The sequence below is a fragment of the Nematocida homosporus genome (assembly GCF_024244095.1).
Source record: "Nematocida homosporus strain JUm1504 chromosome Unknown 4502, whole genome shotgun sequence".
NCBI lineage: Eukaryota > Fungi > Microsporidia > Nematocida > Nematocida homosporus.
In genome coordinates this window covers 12,838-37,787 of record NW_026250681.1, presented here as the reverse complement: position 1 = coordinate 37,787, position 24,950 = coordinate 12,838, and the positions used below count along the sequence as shown (strand labels likewise).

At 41.2% G+C, this 24,950-nt stretch overlaps 13 protein-coding genes across 13 annotated transcripts in view; 8 read left to right on the top strand and 5 right to left on the bottom strand.

Annotated features, from left to right (window-relative positions):
* Window positions 1-131: 131 nt before the first annotated feature.
* On the top strand, window positions 132-2,138 carry NEHOM01_0938 (ATP-binding cassette, subfamily B, heavy metal transporter; the record flags this gene model as incomplete). Its single annotated transcript, XM_051489816.1, has 1 exon — window positions 132-2,138. One exon carries the CDS (start codon window positions 132-134, stop codon window positions 2,136-2,138), a length of 2,007 nt encoding a protein of 668 aa, XP_051345776.1.
* A 538-nt stretch (window positions 2,139-2,676) lies between these two features.
* NEHOM01_0937 (uncharacterized protein) lies at window positions 2,677-3,678 on the top strand (the record flags this gene model as incomplete). The annotated part of the gene is made up of 1 exon (XM_051489815.1): window positions 2,677-3,678. One exon carries the CDS (start codon window positions 2,677-2,679, stop codon window positions 3,676-3,678), a length of 1,002 nt encoding a protein of 333 aa, XP_051345775.1.
* A 430-nt stretch (window positions 3,679-4,108) lies between these two features.
* Window positions 4,109-4,885, top strand: NEHOM01_0936 (uncharacterized protein; the record flags this gene model as incomplete). Its single annotated transcript, XM_051489814.1, has 1 exon — window positions 4,109-4,885. One exon carries the CDS (start codon window positions 4,109-4,111, stop codon window positions 4,883-4,885), a length of 777 nt encoding a protein of 258 aa, XP_051345774.1.
* Window positions 4,886-5,277: 392 nt separating this feature from the next.
* NEHOM01_0935 (exportin-1) lies at window positions 5,278-8,154 on the bottom strand (the record flags this gene model as incomplete). Its single annotated transcript, XM_051489813.1, has 1 exon — window positions 5,278-8,154. One exon carries the CDS (start codon window positions 8,152-8,154, stop codon window positions 5,278-5,280), a length of 2,877 nt encoding a protein of 958 aa, XP_051345773.1.
* A 1,270-nt stretch (window positions 8,155-9,424) lies between these two features.
* On the top strand, window positions 9,425-9,919 carry NEHOM01_0934 (large subunit ribosomal protein L12e; the record flags this gene model as incomplete). The annotated part of the gene is made up of 1 exon (XM_051489812.1): window positions 9,425-9,919. One exon carries the CDS (start codon window positions 9,425-9,427, stop codon window positions 9,917-9,919), a length of 495 nt encoding a protein of 164 aa, XP_051345772.1.
* A 600-nt stretch (window positions 9,920-10,519) lies between these two features.
* NEHOM01_0933 (uncharacterized protein) lies at window positions 10,520-12,877 on the top strand (the record flags this gene model as incomplete). The annotated part of the gene is made up of 1 exon (XM_051489811.1): window positions 10,520-12,877. The coding sequence occupies one exon, from the start codon at window positions 10,520-10,522 to the stop codon at window positions 12,875-12,877; it is 2,358 nt and encodes a 785-aa protein (XP_051345771.1).
* Window positions 12,878-13,271: 394 nt separating this feature from the next.
* NEHOM01_0932 (uncharacterized protein) lies at window positions 13,272-13,586 on the bottom strand (the record flags this gene model as incomplete). Its single annotated transcript, XM_051489810.1, has 1 exon — window positions 13,272-13,586. The coding sequence occupies one exon, from the start codon at window positions 13,584-13,586 to the stop codon at window positions 13,272-13,274; it is 315 nt and encodes a 104-aa protein (XP_051345770.1).
* A 152-nt stretch (window positions 13,587-13,738) lies between these two features.
* Window positions 13,739-16,213, bottom strand: NEHOM01_0931 (uncharacterized protein; the record flags this gene model as incomplete). Its single annotated transcript, XM_051489809.1, has 1 exon — window positions 13,739-16,213. The coding sequence occupies one exon, from the start codon at window positions 16,211-16,213 to the stop codon at window positions 13,739-13,741; it is 2,475 nt and encodes an 824-aa protein (XP_051345769.1).
* Window positions 16,214-16,441: 228 nt separating this feature from the next.
* On the top strand, window positions 16,442-19,747 carry NEHOM01_0930 (uncharacterized protein; the record flags this gene model as incomplete). The annotated part of the gene is made up of 1 exon (XM_051489808.1): window positions 16,442-19,747. One exon carries the CDS (start codon window positions 16,442-16,444, stop codon window positions 19,745-19,747), a length of 3,306 nt encoding a protein of 1,101 aa, XP_051345768.1.
* Window positions 19,748-19,924: 177 nt separating this feature from the next.
* NEHOM01_0929 (ubiquitin-protein ligase E3 A) lies at window positions 19,925-22,315 on the bottom strand (the record flags this gene model as incomplete). Its single annotated transcript, XM_051489807.1, has 1 exon — window positions 19,925-22,315. The coding sequence occupies one exon, from the start codon at window positions 22,313-22,315 to the stop codon at window positions 19,925-19,927; it is 2,391 nt and encodes a 796-aa protein (XP_051345767.1).
* Window positions 22,316-22,427: 112 nt separating this feature from the next.
* Window positions 22,428-23,693, top strand: NEHOM01_0928 (26S proteasome regulatory subunit T1; the record flags this gene model as incomplete). The annotated part of the gene is made up of 1 exon (XM_051489806.1): window positions 22,428-23,693. One exon carries the CDS (start codon window positions 22,428-22,430, stop codon window positions 23,691-23,693), a length of 1,266 nt encoding a protein of 421 aa, XP_051345766.1.
* Window positions 23,694-24,077: 384 nt separating this feature from the next.
* On the top strand, window positions 24,078-24,347 carry NEHOM01_0919 (uncharacterized protein; the record flags this gene model as incomplete). Its single annotated transcript, XM_051489797.1, has 1 exon — window positions 24,078-24,347. The coding sequence occupies one exon, from the start codon at window positions 24,078-24,080 to the stop codon at window positions 24,345-24,347; it is 270 nt and encodes an 89-aa protein (XP_051345757.1).
* A 319-nt stretch (window positions 24,348-24,666) lies between these two features.
* The window catches only part of NEHOM01_0927 (uncharacterized protein), a gene marked incomplete at both ends in the record, with an annotated part of 1,068 nt that continues 784 nt past the window's right edge, over window positions 24,667-24,950 (bottom strand). The window contains one exon of the mRNA XM_051489805.1: window positions 24,667-24,950. This exon is cut by the window's right edge and continues 784 nt beyond it. Coding sequence (XP_051345765.1) covers window positions 24,667-24,950 — 284 coding nt within the window.

The window sequence follows — 24,950 nt, the reverse complement described above, 5'->3', positions numbered from 1 at the left end:
TAAACGAGGCTTTAAAACAATGGCCTTAAGTCTTAGATATAAGTGATAGAATAAATAGTGTTCTTAATTGGCGGGAAAGAGGTGATTAGTGGGGTTAGATGATGTTATAGTAAAAAATTGCCGGTTAACCCATGCGGCGTACTTGTGTTGTTAAAGAAGAGATTGTTTTAAGCTCGTCCGAGCCACAAGGCAGTCGTTGTGAATCTGAATGGGTCGATTTGACAAAGATTGGCTTGTCTGGAGATAGTATAGTAAGTGGTTGTGGTGATGGTATAGGTAGTAGAGTGGGTGATAATGGAGATAGTAGAGTGGGTGATAATGGAGATAGTAGAGTGGGTGATGGTGGAGATAGTGGGGTGGGAGTAAAAACCAAGATGGGTGATAATGGCATTGGACTTGGTGGTAGTGTTAGTGTTGATGACAGTATTGGAGATAAAATTGGCGGGGCTGAAATAGGGAGTGAAGATGCGCGGAGTATTTCGGTGGGAAGAGAGTTGGTTGTGCTGCTACTGAACATGCCTTCGCGGTGGACGGCTTGGTTTTGTCTGGGACTTGGCGTGGTGCTTTGTGGCTTCTCTAATCGATTGGGGGTGCAAAGTGTTAACCTGACTTCTAAACTGATTTTGAACTTAGCTAATGATCCGAGTGCGGCTAAACAGCAGTTGTGGCTTTGGGTCTTTTATAGTACTTTAAGCTCGGTTTTTCGAGAGTGCTACACTGTATCTTTTTGTGCCTTTACTAATAAGGTGATTATGGAGTTGTCGCGATTATTATTCTTTGGTAGTCTTTATAGTAGTTTGAGCTTATCACCGGTCCGATTAAGTCGGGTGGTTGATCGAGGGAACAAGAGTATGAGTACGTTTCTAACGAAGTTTTTAGGGGTGATTCTTAGTAAGACAGTAAGTTCACTGCTAGTACTTTGGGAGATTGCTGAGCTGGGCTGGTTTTACTTGGGAATTGTAGTGGTTCTTAATACAGTTTACTTGGGAGTAACTTGGTTCTTTATTCAGAAACGAGTGGAGTATAAGCAGAGTAGAAATCGGTGTGATGACTTGTACAGTACTAAGATTATGGAGTGCATTAAGAACTTAGTGCTAATTCAGAGTAGTAATACTGAATCTACTGAGTTACACCGGTTTAAATATTACTTGAAGAACTTGTTACACCTTCGGTACAAAGATGCCTGGCTGGTCTTAATCTTGCATATTGTTCAAAAATCAATCTATACTGTCCTGTTTGTCTTCCTTTTCTTCTATGCTTACTTTAACCAGCAGAATCTAGAGCTGGTAAGTGTTATCTTTTCTCTAGCTCAGTTTTCCAAGACATTAGATAATAATCTATCGGCTATTGCTCTAGCTAGTAAGGATATCTGTGTTTGTTATGTTGACTGCCAAGAGTATCTCAAAGCTAAACACGATCTATTTGCTAACTTACCTGTTCATTCACCAAATAGGGCTATGGGATCATCCTCTTCTTTAGCTACTAGCCCAACCCCATTGGATTCAGAACAACTACTGGAATTTCAATCGGTCCGATTTACTTACCCCGGTCAGGAACGACCTCTTTTCCACAATCTGTCTTTCTCTATCCAAAAAGGAGACAAGGTCTGTATTGTTGGTCAAAGTGGCTGTGGTAAGAGCACTCTTCTTTCCCTTCTTCTTAAACGTTATGTCTTTTCCGGTGATATTCTTCTTCATGGTGAAAGCATCCGCAATCTTTCCAAAGACTATATCACCAGCAAAATAGGCATTGTTCCCCAGGACTCCGGTATGTTTAACCAAACTCTAGAAGCCAATCTCTTCTACGGCGTACCCCATTCCGTTCCAACCGAACTACTTGAACGTTTAGTTTATGACCTTTCAATCGACCGTATAGTTCAAACCAAAAAAGGCGGCTACCAATGTCTGCTTGGAGACGACGGCAAGAACCTCTCCGGCGGCGAGAAGCAAAGAGTCGCCATTGCCCGTGTTCTTCTCAAGAATCCCGACATCATTATCCTAGATGAATCTACCTCCAAAATCAACCAAGAAATAGAGCTCACCATCATTCAGTACCTTCTTTCCCTTCCCTCAACTCTAATCATCATTTCCCACTCCCCCGCCCTAGCCAAGCTCATGAACCGAGTCATCTACCTCTAAACCACCACCACCAACCACATCTACCATTCCGATCACAATCCATTACCAACCCAGTACTAATACCATCACAATACCAAACTCAACTCAACTCACTATCATCTTAATCCAATTTATTGCACCATGTTAATCCCTTCCTGATCTGATCTTAATTATCAGCCTCTAATTAACTATTACCAGAGCTTAGTACAACTTAGTACACCTTAGTACACCTTAGTACAACCTAGTACAACTTAACTCTACCATATCATATCATAACACAATAAATTCTACCCAGTCCGTATCTGAATCTATCTCTGATTAAATACTAACTTACTCAGACTAAACTTAACATAACATAACATAAACATAACTCAATACCAAACTCAACTCAATACTAAACTCAACTTAACTCATCACAATACTAAACTCAACTTAACATAACATAAACACAACTCAATACTAAACTCAACTCAATACTAAACTCAATCTAATCCAATCAAATACGACATAAACACAGCATATCTCAACTCAATATATATCTTTTTTTTTCACTACCTCAATGTCTCACTCTGTTGATCCATTAGAGAACCAATGTACTACTTGTGAAGAAGGTCTAAAAAGACTTTCTAGTCAATTTGAAACTGCCGTGCTAAAAATGTACGAACGTACTGAAGAACTAATTAAAGACCGTGAATTGGCCGAAAGACAACGATTAGAGCGACTTTTAGAAACAGTATCAGAACAGCTCAATAAGAACGTAGCTGTTCTCTTTGAAAGTATAATTCAAAGAGAGATAAGAACTCATGTATCACAAAAAATAGAAAAGGCCGTTCATTCACGTATAGATCAACGTATGCACGAATTATCTTATGCTTGTGTACAAGCAGTTAGTAATGCCTTAGAAAGTAAATCTATTCAAACGGCTATCAATCGTACTTTAAAAAGCGGCGTAGTTGATGCTTTACTTCCTACTGTTGAAAATGGTCTTAATGAAATGCGATTACAAGTTCTAGAACATGTTAAAGGTATATCTTTACCTTTAGAGAAAGAAGTAGAACAAGAAGAGTATCCGAGTGTTGATAGTCGGGATGAGACTTTAGATCAATTTGTGGATAGTTTACGTTTAGAAGGTCATTCTAATTCTTATCAAGAAGATCCATTTCGGACAGTTACTCACTTACTAGAAACAAATATTCTAGAAGGTTTCTCTTATGCTGTTAATGCTGGTGATCCAGATATCTTTATGTTCTTCTTAGAAAAGATGCCTTTAGATGCTGAAATGGATTTATCTAATGGTTTATTAGTCTCGTTTATTGATCAGTTAGTGGCAGCAACTGGATTAGGCTGGCGCAGAGAGCCAGTGCCACAACGACTTAAGTATGCTTTGTTATTGAATAATGCTCTTTCGCATATTCAGAAGAAGTCTTTAGGACCAGCTGATACTTTAGTTCTTCAGAAGAGTTTAGCCTTGTTATTAGGACCACATTCAGATTATGGCGCATCACCCGAGGAACAAGAAACTCTACAATTAATAGATAGTCTTAAAATAAGATCTCATTAGTTTAAGATGAGTTAAGTTATGTATTGGGTTATTTTGAGTTAAGTTGAGTTAGTTTAGTATTGAGTTGTGTTAAGTTGAGTTAGTTATTGGGTTAGTTTAGTATTAGGTTGAGTTATGTTATATGTTATGTTAAGTTGGGTTAGTTATTGGGTTGGTATTAGTTTAAGCTATGTTTGAGTTCTATGTTAGTCTTAGTATTAGTTTGAGTTATATGTTATGTTAAGATGAGTTAAGTTATATGTTAGTTTAGTATTAGTCTGAGTAAGTTAGTATTAGTTTAGTCTTAATCTAAGCTCTAGTTGATTTTGAGCTAGCTAAGTTGTATTTGGTTATCTGGAAATGAGATGTTGTAGGTTTTAGAAGGAGGTCTTAGAATGAGGTCTTAAATTGCAGTCTTATGTTTTGGGTTTATCTTTTGTGGTTAAAATTAATGGGTAAACGAGATCGGAAGATAGCTAGAGAATTGTTTGAACATTATTTAGAGTTTATAAGTACGCATCAAGTGGGACTTATTTGTGCTTATAAGACGGTTAGTCAGTTTTTGGTTGAGCGGTTGGAGAAGTTGCGGCAGAAGGTTGCAGCTATTGTTTTAGAGTCGGATTCAACTAAACGACTTAATTTACACACTTCTTTGTATACTTTTAACCTGAACTACTACCATTTATTTGTTCATTATCAGAAACGCTTACCCCATTTGACTCGTCGGCCTAAATTGGCTGAGGTTGAAGAGTTTGTCTATAAGAGTAAATTGATTGGGCGTCCCCTGAATATTGGTCCGACTGAAGTAGATCTATGGGCTCGGTCTAACTTGCACATGCTTATGCAAGTAAATGCTAGTTGTTATGAATCTTTAAGTGGTTATGTCTATCATAATCTTATGGCTTTATCTGGTAGTTTTGCTTATATTGAGAGACCTAGTTGGGATAGTGGTAAGTTATTACGTGCTTATAATCAGACGCATCGGGATTCAAAGAAAGTAACAAATCTGGTCAAGAAGTACCAACAGGAGATCATGGCGTACTTAGGAGCTAATCCAAAGGACGTAATGCGACAGTATGACTTACCGCCTTTAATGCGCGATCGAGTTAATCAAATAGCTAGGGGAGTACGTGCTCGTTTACGTATTGGTGCAGCCGCTGTATCTAGTTTTAATAGTCTTGATCGGAAAGTGGATGATCAGGAGTATTCCTACTACCGTCGGGTCTAATAAGGACCATATGCAAATAAACATCTTGTACCTGACCTTCTGTTCTTTTAGTACTGATGGCAGGTCATTTTATGATATACTTGCTTTTGAATTAGTTAGTGTTGTGTTGTGTTTGAGTTAGTGTTAGTGTTGATGTTGTGTTAAGTTAGTGTTGATGTTATGTTTGTGTTTAGTATTGGTTAAGTTAGTTCGTGATGTGTTAAGTTAAGTTGTGTTTAGTATTGTGTTGAATTAGTTAGTGATGTGTTTGGTTTGAGTTAGTGTTGATTTTGTGTTTGGTATTGTGGTGTGATAAGTTGTATTAGACTTTGAATTAGTTTGTGATGTGATAAGTTTGTGGTGTGATAAGTTGTACTAATTTGATTATGTTTATGTTATTTATTAGATTGAGATTAGATTGTTTTGATTTTGACTTGGAAATCATCAAGGTTTTCGGACAGACCAGTATGCGAGTTGACGTTTTGATAAAGTCGGCCAATAAACTCTTCTATATCACTAGGGGCTAAATGCGGGAAAGTTTGATGCAGTCTTAAACCAAAGACTTCTAGAACTTGACTTTGACTGGGACAAGTTTCATCAATGCTGTACCGAACTAGGGTTGAAATAGCCATAATTAGGGCATCTTTACCCCCTTCATGATCCTTATCTAATCCGGCCCCAATTATGCATTCTAGTAGCCCAAAGAACTCGCCTTGGATTGTATCTATTGCCGCACTCTTTAACACACTAGCTATAGCTTCAATACTCCCTTCCGATACTTCTCGATGGGTTTGTCCTGCCCCGATCACTAACCACTCAATAATCTGCTGATTATTCATACCTGGAATTAATCGGGCCGCTCGGTTTAGTAGTCGGAAGAAAGCTTTCATCAGTTCTTCTTCCCCACCACCATTACTAAGCACAGTTTGGGCTAAAGGTCCCAAAACAGCCTCAACTAATGGTTTAGCCCCATCTACCGTACGAGGACAAAGAGCAGCCAGTAAATCAACTCCAGCTGCCATGAAAATACCAGAACTTAATGGTCCTAAGATAATCCGGGCACAAGTTGCAATAAATCCACCCCCTTGAATAAACTCAGTTGAAAACTCATTAACTATCTCCGTATACATCCCTACTATTTCCATCTGTAAAGTATTCCTAGCCTTCTGTAAGTGCCCAGGCCCATTACTCACTCGTTCATAAACCTCTTGAATATCAGGAACCATCCGGTGCATAGCTTGTTCCCGAGCCGACTTAAACTCACTAGAAGGAGCCACCGATCGACAAACAACTCGCATCCTTCTTACCCCAGCAATAGCTCTTTGTAAACCTTCTAAAGTCTCATTAGCACCAGCACAAACATCCGATAGAGCATACCCCAGTAAAGTTCCAGCCCGATGTTCAACTCCATAACACATCCCTTCATAAACCGTTTCTAACTGATAAGGTGCTAACTTAGCCGTCTCATAAGGTAAATCCCGCAGTACTTTTTCAATCAAAGGCTCTTTCTCCTTATCATGTAAAACAGAACACTCAGGACCACATGCCATAAATAAAGTCCGGAATGAGTCACAAGCCATATCTTTAGCCCCAACATACTCATCCTTCATAAACTCAATTGTCTTAAAGACTACAATACTTAACATCCCCCAGGAACTTTTCAGGACTTTCGGGGCATGAATAACTAAGTACAAAACACAAGAAACAACTACAGCCCTATCTCCATCATCATTTTCCGGCCGAGAACATAAATCTAATAAGATCTTTAAAAGACCCAGAACATACTCCCTTTCCGCCGTTAAAGGCATCGTCCCAATAATAGCACAAGAAGTCCAACAGAACCGATTAACTTTATCCCGTGAGAACTTACCCGGGGGAATAGCTTGACCTTCTGCTAAGAAGAAAGAAGAAAGACTCGTACTAAGCATCCCCGAAATATTAAAGAGAGTTTCTTTCATAGCATTACAATGCACAATCTGATCTGTTTCTGATAAACGTTCCAGAACCATTTCACCCTCTTCATTCTCTCGAATAAGGACTTCTTGTGGTCGAGCCATTTGCCGTAAGTAAATACGAACCAGGCGGGCCAGTACATCAGCATACTTAGTCCGACGTAAACCAGCCGGTTGCTTAACTGGAGGAGGAACAAAAGGAAACTCAAGGAAAAGGTCTCTAACTAGTCCAGTCCAGAACTCAGAACACAAACGAAAGAGTTCACTATCTTTAATCTCAGAAATATCAAGTAAAGGATAAAGTGGAGCAACTGTATTACAACCCATACTTTCTAAATGCTTAGCCTGATTATAAACAGCCGTATAGAATAAAACTACTTCCTTAATTACATCTGTATCTCCAACGGCCATTTTGTTATACTGAGCTCTTAAAGAACTACCATGCTTCTCACTAAAACTACCAAAACACTTCTCTACAAACGCAGCTACCTCTAAGAAACCCCGACGCAAAGCTTCTAAGAATAAAGATCGATCAGATTCATCCGTATCTCTAATCAAAATCTCTCTTAATGTCCTAATTGCTTCAACTGTAAATCTTGTGTCTACATAACGTACTACTGCCTGGACTGTTCTTTCATGTAAAACACAAGTACTACTTAGCACAGGTACAGCTCTTCTTAGTAAACGTAAGCCAGAAATAACTAAATCATCCGGTACAACTATCTCTCCTCTTGAAACTGTTTCTAGTACGGAAAGAAGCAGATCAAAAATCTCAGGGAATTCAATCACTAGTTGTTGTCTTAATGATTCAGCTCGGACTTTAGTCATACTCTTAGGAAAGTTAAAGACTTCATCAGCTAAGGACTCAATTAGGTCAAAAGTATGTTTACAAACCACACAGTCACCTCGACTCGCTTTTAGCAAGTCACTAATAAGTCCAGGCCATTTCTCAGGCCATTCCCTCTTTATTATCTCCTTAAGTACTTGATTAAGACCTTTAGCTACTAGAAGAGCTTCAGGTACTCCGGCTGATGCATGTTCTAGCATTCCTTCTACTACGTACTCTCGAACACTTTCTTGTTGCTTTTCAACTAGTAATGGCCATCGAATTTTAACCATCTTCTCTAAGACTTGTAAAGCAAACAACTTGGCATTTAGTGATTTACTTTCACTTAAGATTACGCCTACTCTAGCCCAACTATCTGGATGATCCCTAAATGCTAGTAAAACCTCTTCTGCCCGTCTTTGGTCGCCACCAATTCCTTTGTAAAACTGTTGAATTACGCGGTCAAAGAGATCCACATCAAAGTCTTCTGAAGTTTCGAGAATCTTCTCCATGGCAGGCAGCAAAATAAAAATATAAGTAGGGTAGTTAGAGATATAGATATAGTTAGAGATAGAGTTTGAGTTGAGTTGAGTTGAGTTGGGTTAAGTTAGGTTAAGTTAGGTTAGGTTGGATTATGATAGTAGCAAGTTGAGTTAGGTTAGTAGTAAGTTGGGTTAAGTTAGAATATGATAGTAGTAAGTTGAGTTAAGTTATGATAGTAGTAAGTTAAGTTATGATAGTAATAAGTTGGTTTATTGTAGTGACACTTGATATAAATATGATAAGGTTTGTGTTGTGTTGTGTTGATATAAATATGATATGGTTTGGATTGTGCTGTAATGGTAAGTTAATTGAGTTACACTAGTTGGGTTAGTGTAGAAGAACCTATTCGCTTCTTGATATAACTTACTGTAACTTGATGTAACTATTGAGTTGGGGTTATAGTAATATTGTGATGGGCTCGGGTGGTGGGAAAGAATGCTTTGGTTTAACTGTCTTTATTTGAATTCAATATGGGAGAAACGATCTTTACTTACATTCACTACCCTAACATCACACTAACTCAATTTGTAGATTAAGATGTTGGTGTTATACTATGTTGAGTGATAAAGCTTTATCAGAGATAAGAATTCAATTTAGATCTTAGTTGTCTATTAGATGAATAGTTCAAGTTTAAATATTTATAAATACTAACCCAATCTAAATCTAATTCTAAATCTAATTCTAAAGTAAAACAAAATCGAATTTAGTTTGGGTTTAGTTTAGTTTAATATTTGTCTAGCTATGATAGAGTTGAGTTTAGATTGAGTTAAGATTGGGTTGGGTTGAGTTAGGGTAGAAATAGATATACAACCAAAGATACCACTTAAACTGTCTGTATTAAAACATCAACTTTATTCCCATCTACATCTACATCTTCATTACTCCACCCCAAGACCAACTCAACTCAACACCAACTCAACTCAATACTATAACTACCACTTCAAAATCATACTTTACTAGAATAGTTTAGACGTCTTCACTACTATCTAAATAAGATCTAAATACGATCTAAATGCGATCTAAATACGATCTAAATACCAACTTAATCTAATACTATACTAATTTAATCTAATACCAACTCAACTGAATACTATCTAAATACCAACTCAACTCAACTCAAACCATACCAACTCAACCCAATCATAGCTAGACAAATCTTAAACTAAACTAAACTAAACTAACCCAATACTACTATCTAAATAGCAACTAGACTTATTTTCTCTTTTTTTTCACCCTAGTATGAATACAAAGGGAAATGATGAAATTAAGCAAGTTAGACTAAGAGTTGTAGGAGGAGAGCCAGCAGGAGGAGCTTCTTTAGCCCAAAAAGTAGGTCCATTAGGTTTTAATGCTAAACAAGTAGGTGAGAACATTTCTAAAGAGACTAAAGAGTACAAAGGATACAAGATCGGAGTACTTTTAACGATTCAAAACAGACAAATGACTATCACTCCAGAACCAGGCACTAGTGCTTTAGTTCTTAAGGCTTTACAAGAACCCCCTAGAGACCGAAAGAAGGTTAAGAATGTTCAACATAACGGATCAGTCTCATTAGCTGCTGTTATTGAGATAGCTAAGAAGCAAAGATCTAAGTCTTTGGCTAAACACCTTTCTGGAGTAGTTAAGGAGGTTTTAGGAAGTTGTTTATCGGTTGGTTGCTTGGTGGATGGAGAGTCGCCTAAGGAGATTACACGGAAGATTACGGCCGGAGAAATCAGTATTGAGGACTGCTAATAAATGTCGAAGAGGTTAATATTATATTAAGTTGGGTTTGAGTTTAGTATTAGAGTAAGTTAGATTGAGTTGGTATTAGAGTAAGTTAGATTGAGTTACTTATTGAGTTACTTGTTGGGTTGTATTGTATTGATTTGGTTTAGTATTGGGTTGAGTTGAGTTAAGTTACTTATTGAGTTACTTGTTGATTTGATTTGAGATAAGACAATATTAAGTTAAGATAAGATTAAATTGGGTTGAGTTAAGTTACTTGTTGATTTGATTTGATTTGTGATAAGTTAAGTTAAGTTGAGATAGTACCAATATAATATTAAGATAGTACTAAGATAATATTAAGATAATATTAAGATAGCACTAAGATAATACCAACCCATACCAACCCATACCAACCCATATCAACCCATATCAACCCAATAACAACCCAATACTAATATAATATTAAGATAAGATGAGATTGGGTTAGTGTTGGGTATGGGGTTAGTATTGGGTATGTGGTGGTGGTTGAGTATGGGGTTGGTATGGGTTGGTATTGTGTGGTATGGAGATGGTAGGTGGTGAGTAGGGCTGGGATACTAACCTATTCTTTTCTTTGTTTGAATAATGGGCTGGTTAAGAGTGCCGGTGGTCATAGATAGGATAGAGTTGGTCGACGGGTTGAGTGAGAAGTACGCAGTTGGGATGTATGCTGATGGGGTTTTGGCTGAATGGGCGGCTGGAATTGTGGTGGAGTTGGCTGGTGGATTGAGTGTACGGACGGCGGTTGAGCGATTGTATAGTGGTATAGGCCAGTACTGGTTGCCTGGAGTACAGCCTGTGCCAGTAAATGGGGTTTTAAGTGTAGAAGAGGTAGAAGACATAGTTGATAGACGAGTTAGAGAAAGAACAGAGGCTGGGTTTGGGTTTGGCCGGATATGGGCACTTGGTCGTGATTGGGTGAGTGGTGGGGCTGGGGCTTTAGAAGAGGCATTGTTCTTGAGTATAGCTGGGGCTTATGAACAGGCCTTGGCGGTGCTGGGACTTGTGCCTGAAGAGAGTCGAGGTGGACTGTACACGGAAATACTGCTGACCTGTCGGGTGGGGGCTGGACGAGAAATTATAGATGTGTATACGGTTGGCGAGAGTTTGTCTTACATTGAAGAGTTGCGGCGAGTTTTGTGTTTGTACTGCTATTTGCCGCGGCTGTTAGAGAGTGAGAAACAAAGTGCTGGGTACGTGACAGCTTTGTTAGCTACAAGGATAAGTTGTGGTGTTGAGTACGGTGTGCGGGTTATTTTGAACTTGGCAGCAAGTGAGACTTTAATGGAGTTGGGGGTTGAGCCAAAGAAACAAGTATTGCTGTTGGTTGAGGCGGGTCGGTGGGCTATGGTAGTTGCGGGTAAAGTGCCAGGAGTTGGTGAGTGGGCTTTAGATCTTTATCGGCGGGCGATATCTCAATGTAAGTTGGCTACAATTCGGGTTGAAGTTTTAGCCCAAACCTTAGCTATTGGTACAAGTTTAGGTATAGTCTTGCCTGAGGTGCACGAATTAGTGCTGATTCCGGGCTGGATGCAATACTTGGGGGTAGTAGATGCACACTTAAGAGAAAAGGTCGAGGAACTAGTTTGTGCACCAGAGGCCAGAGTTGTTTGTCGGCGAGTAATTGGGAAGGCTGAGGTTAAGCGGGGGGTGGCGGCTAAGTTGTCTTATTACTCGCGAAGGATTAGACCAGGTGAGCAGGTCTTTAATGGACAGCAGATAGAGATTGCGGTTAAATTGCCGGCCGCTGTAACTAACGCCGAGGCATACGTGATAGTTAACGGGCAGCCGTACGGCTTGGATGAACAGAAACGAGTGAAAGTGACCGTACAACATCATGGTGAAAAGGAGGTGTGTGAGGTTAGGATTTCGGAAGTTCGTATACGCCGTGGGGGCAGTTGCTTGGTCATGAAACTATCTGCGCGGTTGCTAGTTAATCAGAAGAATTTCGTGGTGCCACAACTGGCAAGTGTGCCTGCTTGTGGGCCGTTTGGATGGTGCCGCGTATGGACTCAGGGTTGCCAGCCAGTCGGTCGTGGTCTTTGGGTTAATGAAGACGGAGTTGGGTATAAACGGGCGAAACAGCGGAAGTTCATAGTTCGAGATTGTACTGGAGCGCGAGTGCAAGTGGAAACTCAGGAAGTTCATTTGGAGAGTTCAAAGCTTCGAGTTAAGTTTAGGATTAATCGACGTAATGAAGTGTGCTGGCAGATGAGTGGTGAATACCGGCGAATGCGTGTGTACGGTCCATGGAAGGTGCAAAAGAACCGACTGATACCGCGTCAAAAACTACGAATTAGTCGTGGGTCAGAGGATGATCTGCCGGTTAGTGATCCAGAAGTTGCTAAAGAAAGCACCATTAGCAAGGCCATATACCAGTTGCTTAGCCGCTCGGCCAAGGAAAACAAGATGAAGCCACTAAAAATGGCGATTAGAGAGAAGTTCTTCGCTAGAGATGAGATTGTTCGGGCGCTAGCAATCCATGGCAAAAAGGATCCCTTAGCATACTTGCCTAGTATAGCCGGTTCTGATCCAGTACTAGTTCTTTACACCGAGCACAATATTCAGATAGTGCGTATTGGGTTAGAAAAACGAGTGGCCGATAATCAGTACAGTTTATGGTCCAGTTGGGCTCATTTGGCAGGCCTATCTGAAAGGTATATGTTTGCAGCTGGGGCCGAAAGTGTCGCACGGATTCGTGCTATGCTACAACGAGAACGAGAAGTCACTGAAGAGCACCGGTGGTATTTAGGAGGCCTGGATGTACGTGCTAGTGAAAAGAAAGGCAAACATACTTTATCTATCCGCAACTACTCCCTATTCCGCCATTTTGTACTTATGGTTGGGATGAAGATGCTTTGTCTATCTCCGGGCGAACGTGTTCTTTGTCTCCTCAACAACCAGGTGAACTCCAACGATATTTGCATCTCACCAGCCAACTAACCCAATATTAACTCTTTATAATAACAAGACAAATAACGAGACACATACTAACTAGTTTTAGGTCGCTATATAACTCCATCACACCCCACTATATCACATCTTAGCTTAGCATGGTTGTTTAAATAAATACGAACCAACTCTATCAGTCAGGGGTTGATATGATTATGTGTAGATTTATTTAAAGATATCATAAGTTGATATGATTACAGTGTAGATTTATTTAAAGATATCATAAGTTGATATGATTACAGTGTAGATTTATTTAAAGATATCATAAGTTGATATACAATGATGAAATAGTCAAATATGGTGGTTTATTGCCAACGGTAGATAACAAAAGAAGTATCAATTTGGGTAGTGAATTAACAGGGCCGAAATTCCAACTAAATTGGGTTTATAGCTCTTTTATGGTGACAATTGAGTTGCCGATTTGAGTTTGGGTCTCTTCTTTCTTGATAGCGGCTTCTCGAACTCTTTGGGCTAGCTCGGCTTGGTCTTTCTGTCTTTGTTTGTGCTCTCGGTTCTTCTGGCGTTGTGATTCGCGCTTCTCTTCTTCCTCTTGAAGCTTTCGTTTCCTGCGAGCTGTGATCCGCCGCTTGCTCTGGGCTTTCAGATAGTTTTCACGCTCTTCTGGATCGAATTCAATAACGGGGTTGGCTTCTTTGGAAAGTTTGGCGTGTCTTTGGCTTCTCTTACGAGCGGGATGCATGAAAAGATTTGGCGGTCAACGGCTATGTAACGGGCTAAGATATGCTAATAATAGACTATTAGAGAGGGTTATAGAGCTGAATAGCATAGGGTTTGTAGTAAATTGTATGCGGACTTTGAATTTGATCCAAAGTTAGGGGCGGGAATGCCTGTCTATAGATGCAGTTTGGGCAGGGGAATGCGAATAGAAGTATCAGTGATATAGTAGCAACATACTAGGATGTTGTAGCGTTGCATAGCCCGGCTGAAGAGATGGAAAGCCACTGGAGGATAGGTGTGCATATTAATTCTGATGTTAGTGATGTAGAGAAAAGAGATTGTGGGGAAGTTAGTGACAACCCAAGTAATAAGTTGGTCTATGTACTCTACACAGAAAGATTGCTGGTTGAAGTCTAGAACCAGGGTTTTGATTGAGTATGGGTAGGTGGTAAAGAGTTTCTGGTAAAAGTTAGACTGGGGAGTAGAAGAGTATTGGGTTAGGATGTATTTGATATCACACTTAAAAAGTATCAAGTACGGCTTGGGCTCTGTTTTGGGAAAGGAGAGATACCCATCGAAATCAGAGCTTAGGGACAGACAATCAGTATCTGACACCAGCCGCATAGTATTTAAATAAGGACATTGCTGTATTTGTGCTAGAAGATTAGGGTGGCAGGACGCTTTGTTTATAACTATTCGGGATAGGAAAGATAAGAAGCGGGAGTTAGAGTAGTTGTCGCTCGGAAGTTTTAGGAAGTCTTCATTAATTGGATGGATAGTGATGGATAAGTGGGCCAGCGTAGTAGTTTTAGTGAGCTCATTGTTAATATAAAGGGCATTAAGGAAGAAGAAGTCGGTTAAAGGGTGGTGGAGGATAATAACCTCGGTCGGGGCAATAAAGATGTACTTAGCCAGAATAAGCATGATTATATCACAGGAGACATTGGAAAGAATAATGTATTCGTAGTGGCAGTTGTCTACATCATGGGCGTTATCTAACAAGTGCAGAATATTGATATAGGCAATTGTCTGGCTAGGATACTTTGTTCGAATGTTTTGAATATGGAGAGTTTTAGCAGAGATAGAGCCAACAAGGCCAAGAATTGTTTGGAAAGCATCAATATTAGTACTAGAGGATTTCTTTGATCCATAGATGTGGACTAGGTCATAAGGCGTGGGCCTGGTTGGGAAAATCTGGAAATAATGGGTTGCGAACTCATCAAGGACGCCAAGTGCCCGTACTGAGACATCAACGAGGGAAAAAACAAGAGAGTTCGACGTGGCTAGACCACTAGAAACTGGTATTGCGTCAGGAGATTTCACATCGTGTTTAGGCTTAAAATAGAGCAGAAGGTTCTCTAAGTCTTTCTGGGCAGTGCTCACCAAGGGGCTGGGACATTCATTAATCTTAACGACAGTGGCGACAATTTCCATATTGGCAAGAATGCGGGGATAGTATTCATTCACCAGCCATTGCTTCTTTTCAACAGACATCCATCCAAAAGCATGGCCTATATAAGCAGTATTGGCTTGGAACAGAATTGGATGCTCAGTAGGTATAGCTATTCCTTGGGGGCGTTCGATACGGGATAGACGGGGAAAGGAAATACTGCTGAGTAGAATTTTGGAGTTTATGGGGGATGATTGCTTTGCAAGTTTAGTAATAACTATCGGGCTGATTGTAAGATGAGTCTTTGGTGTAAGGTAGCTAGCTTCTTCATAAAGGTTCGTAAAGACAAGGCTGGATAGTGGCGACGATTCACAATTAACAATGAAAGACAACTCCTTAAAGGGACCTGCCTGGCCAAAGGAGCAGTTAACCTGGCGTACCGACTGAATATGATGCAAGGTAACTGAAGCAATAGAGTTCCAGCGAAGTCGGCCCAGAAAATCAACGACTTCCAAATGGTCACAATAGACTTCTAGTTTTGAAATCCGACGGAATATAAGTTGCTTGATACAGAGGATATTTCCATTTGGCGTGTGCTCGTCCGAAAAGAAGAACAGGTTCTGACAGTAGCTATGCTTTTCCAAGTAGTTATACCCACTTTCACCAAACTGCAGGAGAGGGGCAAGTTGGAGTGTTGTTATGCTCATTTGACAAACACCAACGATAATGTCTTCGGTGCAGCACATTATATTAAGAGTATGGAAGAATGCTTCAAGTGCAGCGGTGTCATCGGCCAGGATCATGACATCAGTAAAGATTGCCCGAGTGCACGCGATATACTGAATTTGAGTAAGAGAGGCCAAATGGTTTCTAGAACGAGGCTGGGTCGGGTCATAGCGCCAGTACAAAACCACGTTATTGGCAAACTCTAGTGCTATTGGGTTAGTATTAACGGCGCCTTTGAGACTTGGAGAATGGATCACGGCTTTGCGTGCTAGTTGGCTTTGAGACAGGTGGTCTATCCCATTACTGGTAGTTATCTGGTGTATGCTGAAGCATTGAAGAAAGGCAGCTACCACAGAGTTGGTTACAATCTTCTTTTCTGAGCCCAGTGCGTTACTTGTCGTGCTAATGGCCGGTAAGGTCAAACCAAGAACCAAACAAGAAATGCTCCATATTCTGCTAAGCACCAGCCAATCCTTTACCGCCGTTATACTCATGAAGTCACGATCTTTCCTACTTATGCGATGCCATAACATCTCAATTCAAAAGAAAATTGTAGATATGCCGCAACCACATTGTTATCACTTACGCCAAAGCCACAGGCCTTTCCTCAGGTCAATCCAATGCTTATCAACTCAATACTAACCCAATAGTTCTTTATTACCAATTATAGATGGTTATAGCCAAGAGTACAAATTAAATTGTGATTTTGATAATCAAAATTTTGTCTACTCTATCTAAATTTCATTTCTTTTACTCTATTCATGTGTTCGCGAGTATTCAAGGGCATCTTTGGAGGCAGTCTAATCGGCTTCTTCCTTCGTATTCTAGTATTGCTAGCAATGATTGGGGGCTTATTGCTATACGTTTACCATAACCCCAATGCACCTGCTTCTACAGACGAGTCATCTACAAACAGCCCGTCTACAGATGTTAACTACCACAGACCCACCAAGGCACATATAGTGCCCGGCCCAACAATGGCAGAGCCGCCAACTCGGTACTACAGAAGCGCCCTCTCCAACGGAATGTTTGCGCTTGTCGGCGAGAATAGTAACTTTGCCGACTGTTCAGTTGTTCTTTCAGTAAATGTGGGCAGCATTCATGATCCAGTTAGTCGGCCCGGGCTGTCTCATTTACTGGAGAAGACAATTGTAGCTTTGCCTGATCCAAATATACAGCGAGAGCACATTCGAAGGTTTGTTGCACACCACCACGGAACGTTTTCATCTCAAACCCAACTAGGCAAGACTGTTTACCGATATACTATTCCTGAGAAGCACTTGGAAGAGTCTCTATACCTCTTTGTCGAATTGTTCCAAACTCTATCAACAGATGCCAATTCTCTTGGCCAAAGGTGCCAGGACCTAGAAAAGCTGTTTGAATACGTGCGAGTCGAGCCCCGTGCCCGGTTACAAGCTCTTGCTAAGCACCTTGTTGCCGACCAATTCTTCTATCTCCAGCGGGCATTTCAGGGATCAGCTAATACTTTGCGAGATGTCACCACCAACGAAATCTCGAGTTTCTGGCGCCACTATTATCATCCCGCCAATATGCGGCTGACTATTCAGGGACCAGCCCTAGCAGACAATGTCATCTACTACATCCAGAAGTATTTTGGCCAGATAGCTTTAGGGAATATCGAGCCTTGGCCCTTTGCGGATAGCCCAGTAATTGAGGAAAGTCATTTCAAGAAAGACCAGACAGAAATCCGCCTAGAAGTTGCCAGTAAAGCTACGCGGAACTCTTTAATCGTTTATTCTTCAGTAGGCGAGTATGCAGGGTTTGCAGCACTTAGCATTCATATCTATCTGCCCTTTTATCTTACATCCTTAGAACTCAAAGACTTCCTAGAGCTCTACAAACTCGCCTGCTTGCAGCCAACCAAGAACCTTGGGTACATCTTACTCAGCCACGGCATTATCCACGACATTTCTTTTGACTGTTTTGAGTTTACTGACGACATTGCTAGTATTGTGGTTAGACTTGAACTAGTCTCTCTAAGTAGCCAGACCATTGCAACAGTATTAAGCCTGTTTGAGCACCAAATGAAGACACTATACCAGGCATTAACAGAAAACAACATTGAGGGCACTTATCTCAAGATTAAACAAGCCAAGACCGAAAATACTAGTTTCGTCCAGTACTTGAAGAATCTCCGCAACAAAGCCGAACAGGTCCGAAACCTCAACCCAAACGAGCTAACCAGCCAACCCAACTACCAGATCATGCTCCAGCACTTCCTCGCGGTCGCCCAGGACCGATCTAATTGGCAGCTCTTTTTAGAAACCACTCTCAAACATCAGCTGCAAACTATTGACACCGATCTAGGATCTGCCAATCAAAACCCTCCAACCCCGACCCAAAAGAGCAACCAGACCGACCCAGACTCGGCTCTGCCTACTGAATCTGCCCCAAAACCGGATCCTAGCGCCGGCTCAGACAAAACCGAGACCGAAACATCTAATAACGCACCAAGCACTCAATCAACCCAATCAACTAGCGGTGTTGTCATGATACCACATTGGTTTATCGCATACCAAGTTATCCCGTATGACCCTACCGTTAGTCAGGACATAGAGAGCCTCAAAGCCTTTATTACACCCGACGACCTCTTTACCTACACTAGCATAAACTTTACCAGTCTCTACTTCCATGATCAGACTTGCCCGCCCGGCATAATTGTCAAAAACATACCCCGTACACCAGTACAGCACTTGTTCTACAACAACCAGCTCCTCCAGCTAAATTACAGCAACATTCCGGTTTGTGTTATTCCGCCCCAGGACAACCCCACCCACCTCCAAATCACTATCATTATTGGTCTGCAGGCGCAATCAAACAAGCCCGAGTGGTATATCTATCTGTCCGGGTACATCACAGCCTTTATCAAAAAGACCAAACTCGCTCTCTACGCTCAAATGCATGCATCCGACGTTGACTTTGATATAATTCTCCGAACAGCCTATCTGGAGTTTAAGTTTACCGGCACCCCGCTAGTTCTTGAAGTACTGATTAAGAATGTTCTAGAGGACTTCCTTTCCATGCCAGCCTCGCTATTAAATGACAGTCAGCACTGTATACTCTCTGACGAAGTTAAGCTCCAGCGAATGTCAGCGTTAGACCGATTCCGTGTCTATCTCCAACGAATCCCGTACGGCGCTCAGGATATAGAAGCTACGCAGAAAGCCCTCAGTCTGGCCAATAACAATACAATTATCACATTGACCAATCTCCCAATCAAAGTGTATGCCACTGGCAATGTCGACACCACGTACCTCCAGCGTATTTGTTGGCACCTCAGCTACACTCTTAAGCCGCAACAGCTAGGCACTCTCTTCAATACCCGGCCCGCTAATCTCATCACTTCATCCCCGCCAGTCCGCACCATACAAACTACGCATAGTGGCAAGGCTGGCCAGGTTGCATGCTGTCGTGCTGTTTCTAACACATCCACCCAAAATGCCTTCCTAGCCGAACTAGTCACTTCGATCTATGACATAAAATTCCCCAATCAGCTAGCTCATTGTGCTACTCCAACCGAATTAGTCGGTATTACAACCATCCATGAATACGGTACTAGTTTCATTGTCCCCTATGCAAACACTATGGTACCCATCGAGGTATTCTATGCCGAAGGCAATAAGCTCTTCCACCCCTTTCACACAGACTTAGTCAAACTATCACATAATGCTAAGCACATGGCTATCAAAACTGCTCTCCGCAACGTATCCCTAAACACCGACCTCTGGATCCAACTTGACCTATTCGCCCCGCCCTCCCTCGATATTAGCCACATCCCCATCACCAACATCTTTGGCCGACAAACACTAACTAGCATTGAAACCACGATCTTCCCACCTAACTATATCCGCAACCAGCTTACCAGTATCTCAGTTACTTCTGTTAGAACAGCCGATTCCACCTCGTCTCCTAAGGCATCGCCCACACCTAATGACACCGCCCCCAGCATGGATTCCGCATCCAACCTATCCGAAAGTTACACTAACGGCTTCGTTACTGTAGACCCCGAACCATTACAGGACACCCCAGAATCCCATGCCTCCTAAGCCATACAAATACCACCTCAATCTACCTCAATAACTCAATCTACCTCAACAACTTAATCCCACGCCCTAATCTTAATCTAACTCCACTCCACTTCAATCAATAAAGACATTCGGTTTGGGAATAGTGCTACAACATAATCAACTGGCCATACTGTTTATTTATATAGACAACCACTGTTAAAGCAAGAAGAAGCCTTCTGTGTAACCAATGGCCATATTCAGTTTTTCCTTAAGCTTATCCTTAGTTGCATACTCTGGAATCAGCAGAGTGTTAAAACAAGTCTGTGAAGAAGGCAGTCGCTCCGTGTCCCCGCCATTGCGCATGAAAATGATCGCCATTCGCCCCAATCCCCCGGAAGGAGCCCGATCACTACCCGTCACAAAGCGCAAGAACTTCTTCTGCATTGACTTATCATACTCCCTAAAGATCTCCCAAAAGTACTGCACAATACACGAGTCCCGCTTGTATCCATTGTAAATAGTGTACTTCTCTATCTCTTCCAAATTCTGGCACTCCATACCACCAATCAAAATACTCAGCTCACACGGCAACAAAGAACTCACAAAGGTATTACCACAGATAGACCAAAGACCTTTCCTAATACATTCAATCGCAAAATCAGTCGAACTATCAATTGCTTCGCGTTTGTAAGCCAGAATAAAGTCTTCAATGTTATCTTTAGTGACAACCCGATCTTCCTTGTTAGCTCCTCCCGAGAAGACCAAAGACAAAGCACTCAACTCCTCACTAGACATACCCCGCATGGCCACCAAGCTATTATAAAGCACCGGATCTATTTGCTTGATATCTTCCACAATAGTCTCCTGGCCAAGCATCTTCTTGTAAAAGACGTGCGGGAAGTAGAACGAAAGCACCGCGCCATTATAAGCCGCCAACCCTAAGATACATCCCAGTAAAAAGTACTCTCTTTCCTTCTTAGCCATTTCCTCCCCGGGCATACTACGAATCCACAGAAACCCATTCCGCTCCTCAAAGATATCCCAGTGCTCAAGCGTGCGCTGGCTGAGAATCTGGAAGAACTCCTTCTTAATCCCACCTGAGTCCACTCCATCTTCACCTAAGAACTTAATCTTCAGCTGCTTCCAAACCATACCCGGCTTCAAGTTCTCCAAGAGAGCCACACTATCCTCCACTAAAGTCTCACGACGCACTTCAAAATTCAGATAGGGCGGAATCTTCCCTTCAAATAAAGACCGGAAAAACGCATCTTGCAACTCGTTCTTCATCCGATCCGTATTCTCTATCTGAATCAAGTCCGATTTAGCCGCAATGTCCAGAATAAAAGGATAGTCCAAAATACTAGGTCCACCCTCTTTATGGTATCTTATCTCTACTTTATAATTCAGCATCCTTGAAAACCGCCGGTTAATAAAGACCGAATGGTGCACCGTCCCCGACTTAACCGCAAATTCGTATAACGCTTTCAAACACTTCAGAATCGCAATCAATAAAGTACCTTCTCGCATATTAATCACACTCGTATTATCAATCACAATAATCAAACTACGAATCAAATCAATCAACTCATTCACACACATTTTCGCAGCCAAAAAGCACAGACTATCACATTGGGGCAATTCACATTCACCCAAAGACCCGCCACAACCAATACATACTTCTATCTCCCGTTCGCCCAAACCAAAATTCCCACCATTCCATCCCCCACTTGGCACCACAAACTCTTCCTCCTCAGCAAATCCACAATCATTCGGCCGATTATAACTCAACCCACCTGCCATCCGATTACACCTATCCTGGCACACTCGATCTACCACCGATTCACGCTGGCACATTTCCTCAATCATTTCCAGAAACCTAATAAAGTACTTCTTCTCGAACTTCACCGATTCCTTAACCGCATTAAACAACTTAATTACCCGCACGGCAGCCGCACCAGAATAAGCCACCTTCTGCTTATTCAGCTCATTGTAAAAGACACCTTGCAACATAATAGAAGTGGCCTTACTCTTCTTCTGGTGCACAATCCGGGCCAATCCCACCGCCATTATTCGACCCGTCTCTTCATCACTACGACCACCCATTCCACCACTCCTAATACAACTAGCCCAATTAGGAGTCCCCCCTGCACTAAATCCACCCCATGCACTAAGCCCACTCACTCCCGTACTCAAGTCATGATGCAAATACTCCAAAACCTTCCAGGCATAATCAAAATGCATACTCTTCCCCACTCCACTCTCCTCACTACTCCCTTTCCCAGCCACTCCCCGGCCCAAGTCCAACCCACCCCCTAAATGGCACACACTCCGATTGGGATAAATAGATAGCTGGTTCAAACTCCGACTAGCCTCATTAGCCAGCTGGTGCATATTCCGGCCATGCACCAAGTACAAAGACCGACAGGTAAAATAACTACCATATTCCAACAAAATATGCACTATCTCCCCAGCAAATGACTCAACATCCGAAATCTTACAAAAGATACCAATACAACTACTTTCACCACAACCATAAACTACCTGTTTTCTTAATCTTTCCGCAAGGACGACCACATTATCTTCCCCCTGTCCTCTTTTTTTCTCCATCCCTGGTCAAATGCTGCTCTATATATAGATAGCACGGGGCCAGGAGAAGTATTGATAGCCAACGCTGATTTGGCGATGAGCCCCTATTAATCTATTTTTCTTTCTTTTGTTTATGCGACAGGAAGCCCCAGAACAAACACCTCTAGATAGTTCTTTGTCTGAACATGAGATACAATTAATTATGAACTATGGCAAGAGTTTCTATGCCGATGGAATTACTGCCATTGAAAAGGAAGTAAAAGGCCTATATGAACGTGTTTGCGCTAAATTAGGCCTAAGAGAAGCCGAGACCGGACTAGCCCCACCTATGCTTTGGAACCTCTACAGTGACAACCAGCGCAGTAAGACCGAAAAGACTTTACAAGTAGCTCGTTGCTGCAAAGTCATGGAAAGTCCCGTTGAAGCCAATGATAGGTATATGATTAGTGTTAAGCAAATAGCTAAGTTTATTGTTAATCGTAATAAAGGTCTAGCCCGGTCAGATTTGGCTGAAGGCATGCGGGTGGGTGTAGATCGAGTTAAGTACCAAATTATGTTGCCATTACCTCCTAAGATAGATAATGCTATTACTCTGATGCAAATTGAAGAGAAGCCAGATGTGACTTACTCGGATATAGGCGGATGTGTTGAGCAGATCGAGAAGATTAAGGAAGTAGTGGAGTTACCTTTAATGGCCCCCGAAAGGTTCATTAAATTGGGAATTGATCCGCCTAAAGGAGTCCTTCTTTATGGGCCACCGGGAACGGGTAAGACTCTTTGTGCCCGAGCGGTAGCCAATCGAGCGGATGCTGCTTTTATTCGGGTGATTGGTTCTGAGCTAGTCCAGAAGTATGTGGGTGAAGGAGCACGAATGGTACGGGAGATATTTGAACTGGCCAAATCAAAGAAGGCCTGCATTATCTTCTTTGATGAGGTAGATGCTTTTGGGAGTACGCGTTTTGATGGTGGATCTAATGAAGTCCAACGGACAATGTTAGAGTTGATTAATCAGTTGGATGGATTTGATTCGCGAGGGAATGTTAAGGTTTTAATGGCGACTAATCGACCAGATACGCTTGATCCGGCCTTACTACGTCCGGGTCGACTCGATCGGAAGGTAGAGTTTTCTTTACCGGACTTATCAGGACGAGCGGCTATTCTGAAAATTCATACGAAGCCAATGAGTGTGGAGAAGAACATTAGGTATGAGTTGATTGCCCGTTTATGTCCGAGTGCAACTGGAGCCGAGTTAAGGAGTGTGTGTACGGAAGCCGGTATGTTTGCCATTCGGGAACGTCGGAAAGTAGCTACAGAGAAGGACTTCTTGCAAGCCGTAGATAAAGTTATCAAAGGTTATGCTAAGTTCTCATCTACGCCAAGGTATCTCACCTATAACTAAATTGTTACTTTTTATTCTCTTTTAGGTTTATATTAAGTTAGTATTTGATTGAGTTGAGTTAAGATAAGATAAGTATTTGATTACGTTTGTATTTGATTGTGTTTGTATTTGGTTGAGTTACTATTCAAGTTAAGTCTGGTTTATGTCATGTTATTATACTATGTTATTGTGTTATTATTATGTTATTATTATGTGATTCTATGCTTTAGATTGGATTAGTATTGGGTTGCTTAACTCAACCCAACTCAACCTCAACTTAACTCAACCCAACTCAATCAAATACTTAACTTAACTTAATCTATTAAGATGGTTGTTAGTTTAGTTATGGGAGTAGTTGAGTTATTAATGGGAAGTAAATAAGTTCATGGACTGCTCTTCTTTTTAATGGCTGACATAAGACTAGAACGTAAGCTAAAGACTCTTGATTGGTTAAATACGGTTAAGAGTAAGTATGAAGAAGAGATTAAGAAGGGTGAAGATGAAGTAACTGAGTTTAAACGTAAGACTTTTGATTCAGAAGAAGATTCTTATCGCTTAAAGCACATGGAAGAATGTGTTGATGAGACCAGACGAGCCAAAGCCTCTATTGAACAAAGCATTCTACAAGCCAATCGAGAACTCAAAGCCCTCCAAGACGAACTAAGCAACCAATAAATTACTCATCTCCCATTCATTTCAACTTAAAACATCTACTTAAGATTAGATTAAGTTAGTATTAAGTTAAGATATCTAATTCAGTTAGTATTCAGTTAAGACTTATCTTAACTTAACTTAATACCAAACTAAGACTTATCTCAACTTAGCATAATAATCTAAATACTAACTCAACCCAATATCAACTTAGTACTAATCTTAACTTAACATAATACTAAACTAATACTTATCTTATCTTATCTTAACTCAACCCAATCTAATCTTAACTCAACCCAATCTAATCTTAACTAAACCCAACTCAATCTTAACTTAACTCAATTTATTGGCTGCTCTTTTTGGCCAGGCGTTCAGTTCTTGAAGGTTTCTTCTTAATACCTCGTTCTAGGAATTCTAAACTCTCCATAGCATACTCTGCTTTTGCCTTATCTCCTATCTTAGGACATACTTGCTTTTGATTTTGCAAGAACAACTCAGCATCTTCTGGGAACTTAAAAGTCACAAATCCATAGCCTGGATTCCTTTTGCACCTATCTTGAGTTAAATTTACTCCTCTAAACTTAACCTTCTTCCCATGCGTTGTACTAAAGTACTCCTCAATGATTT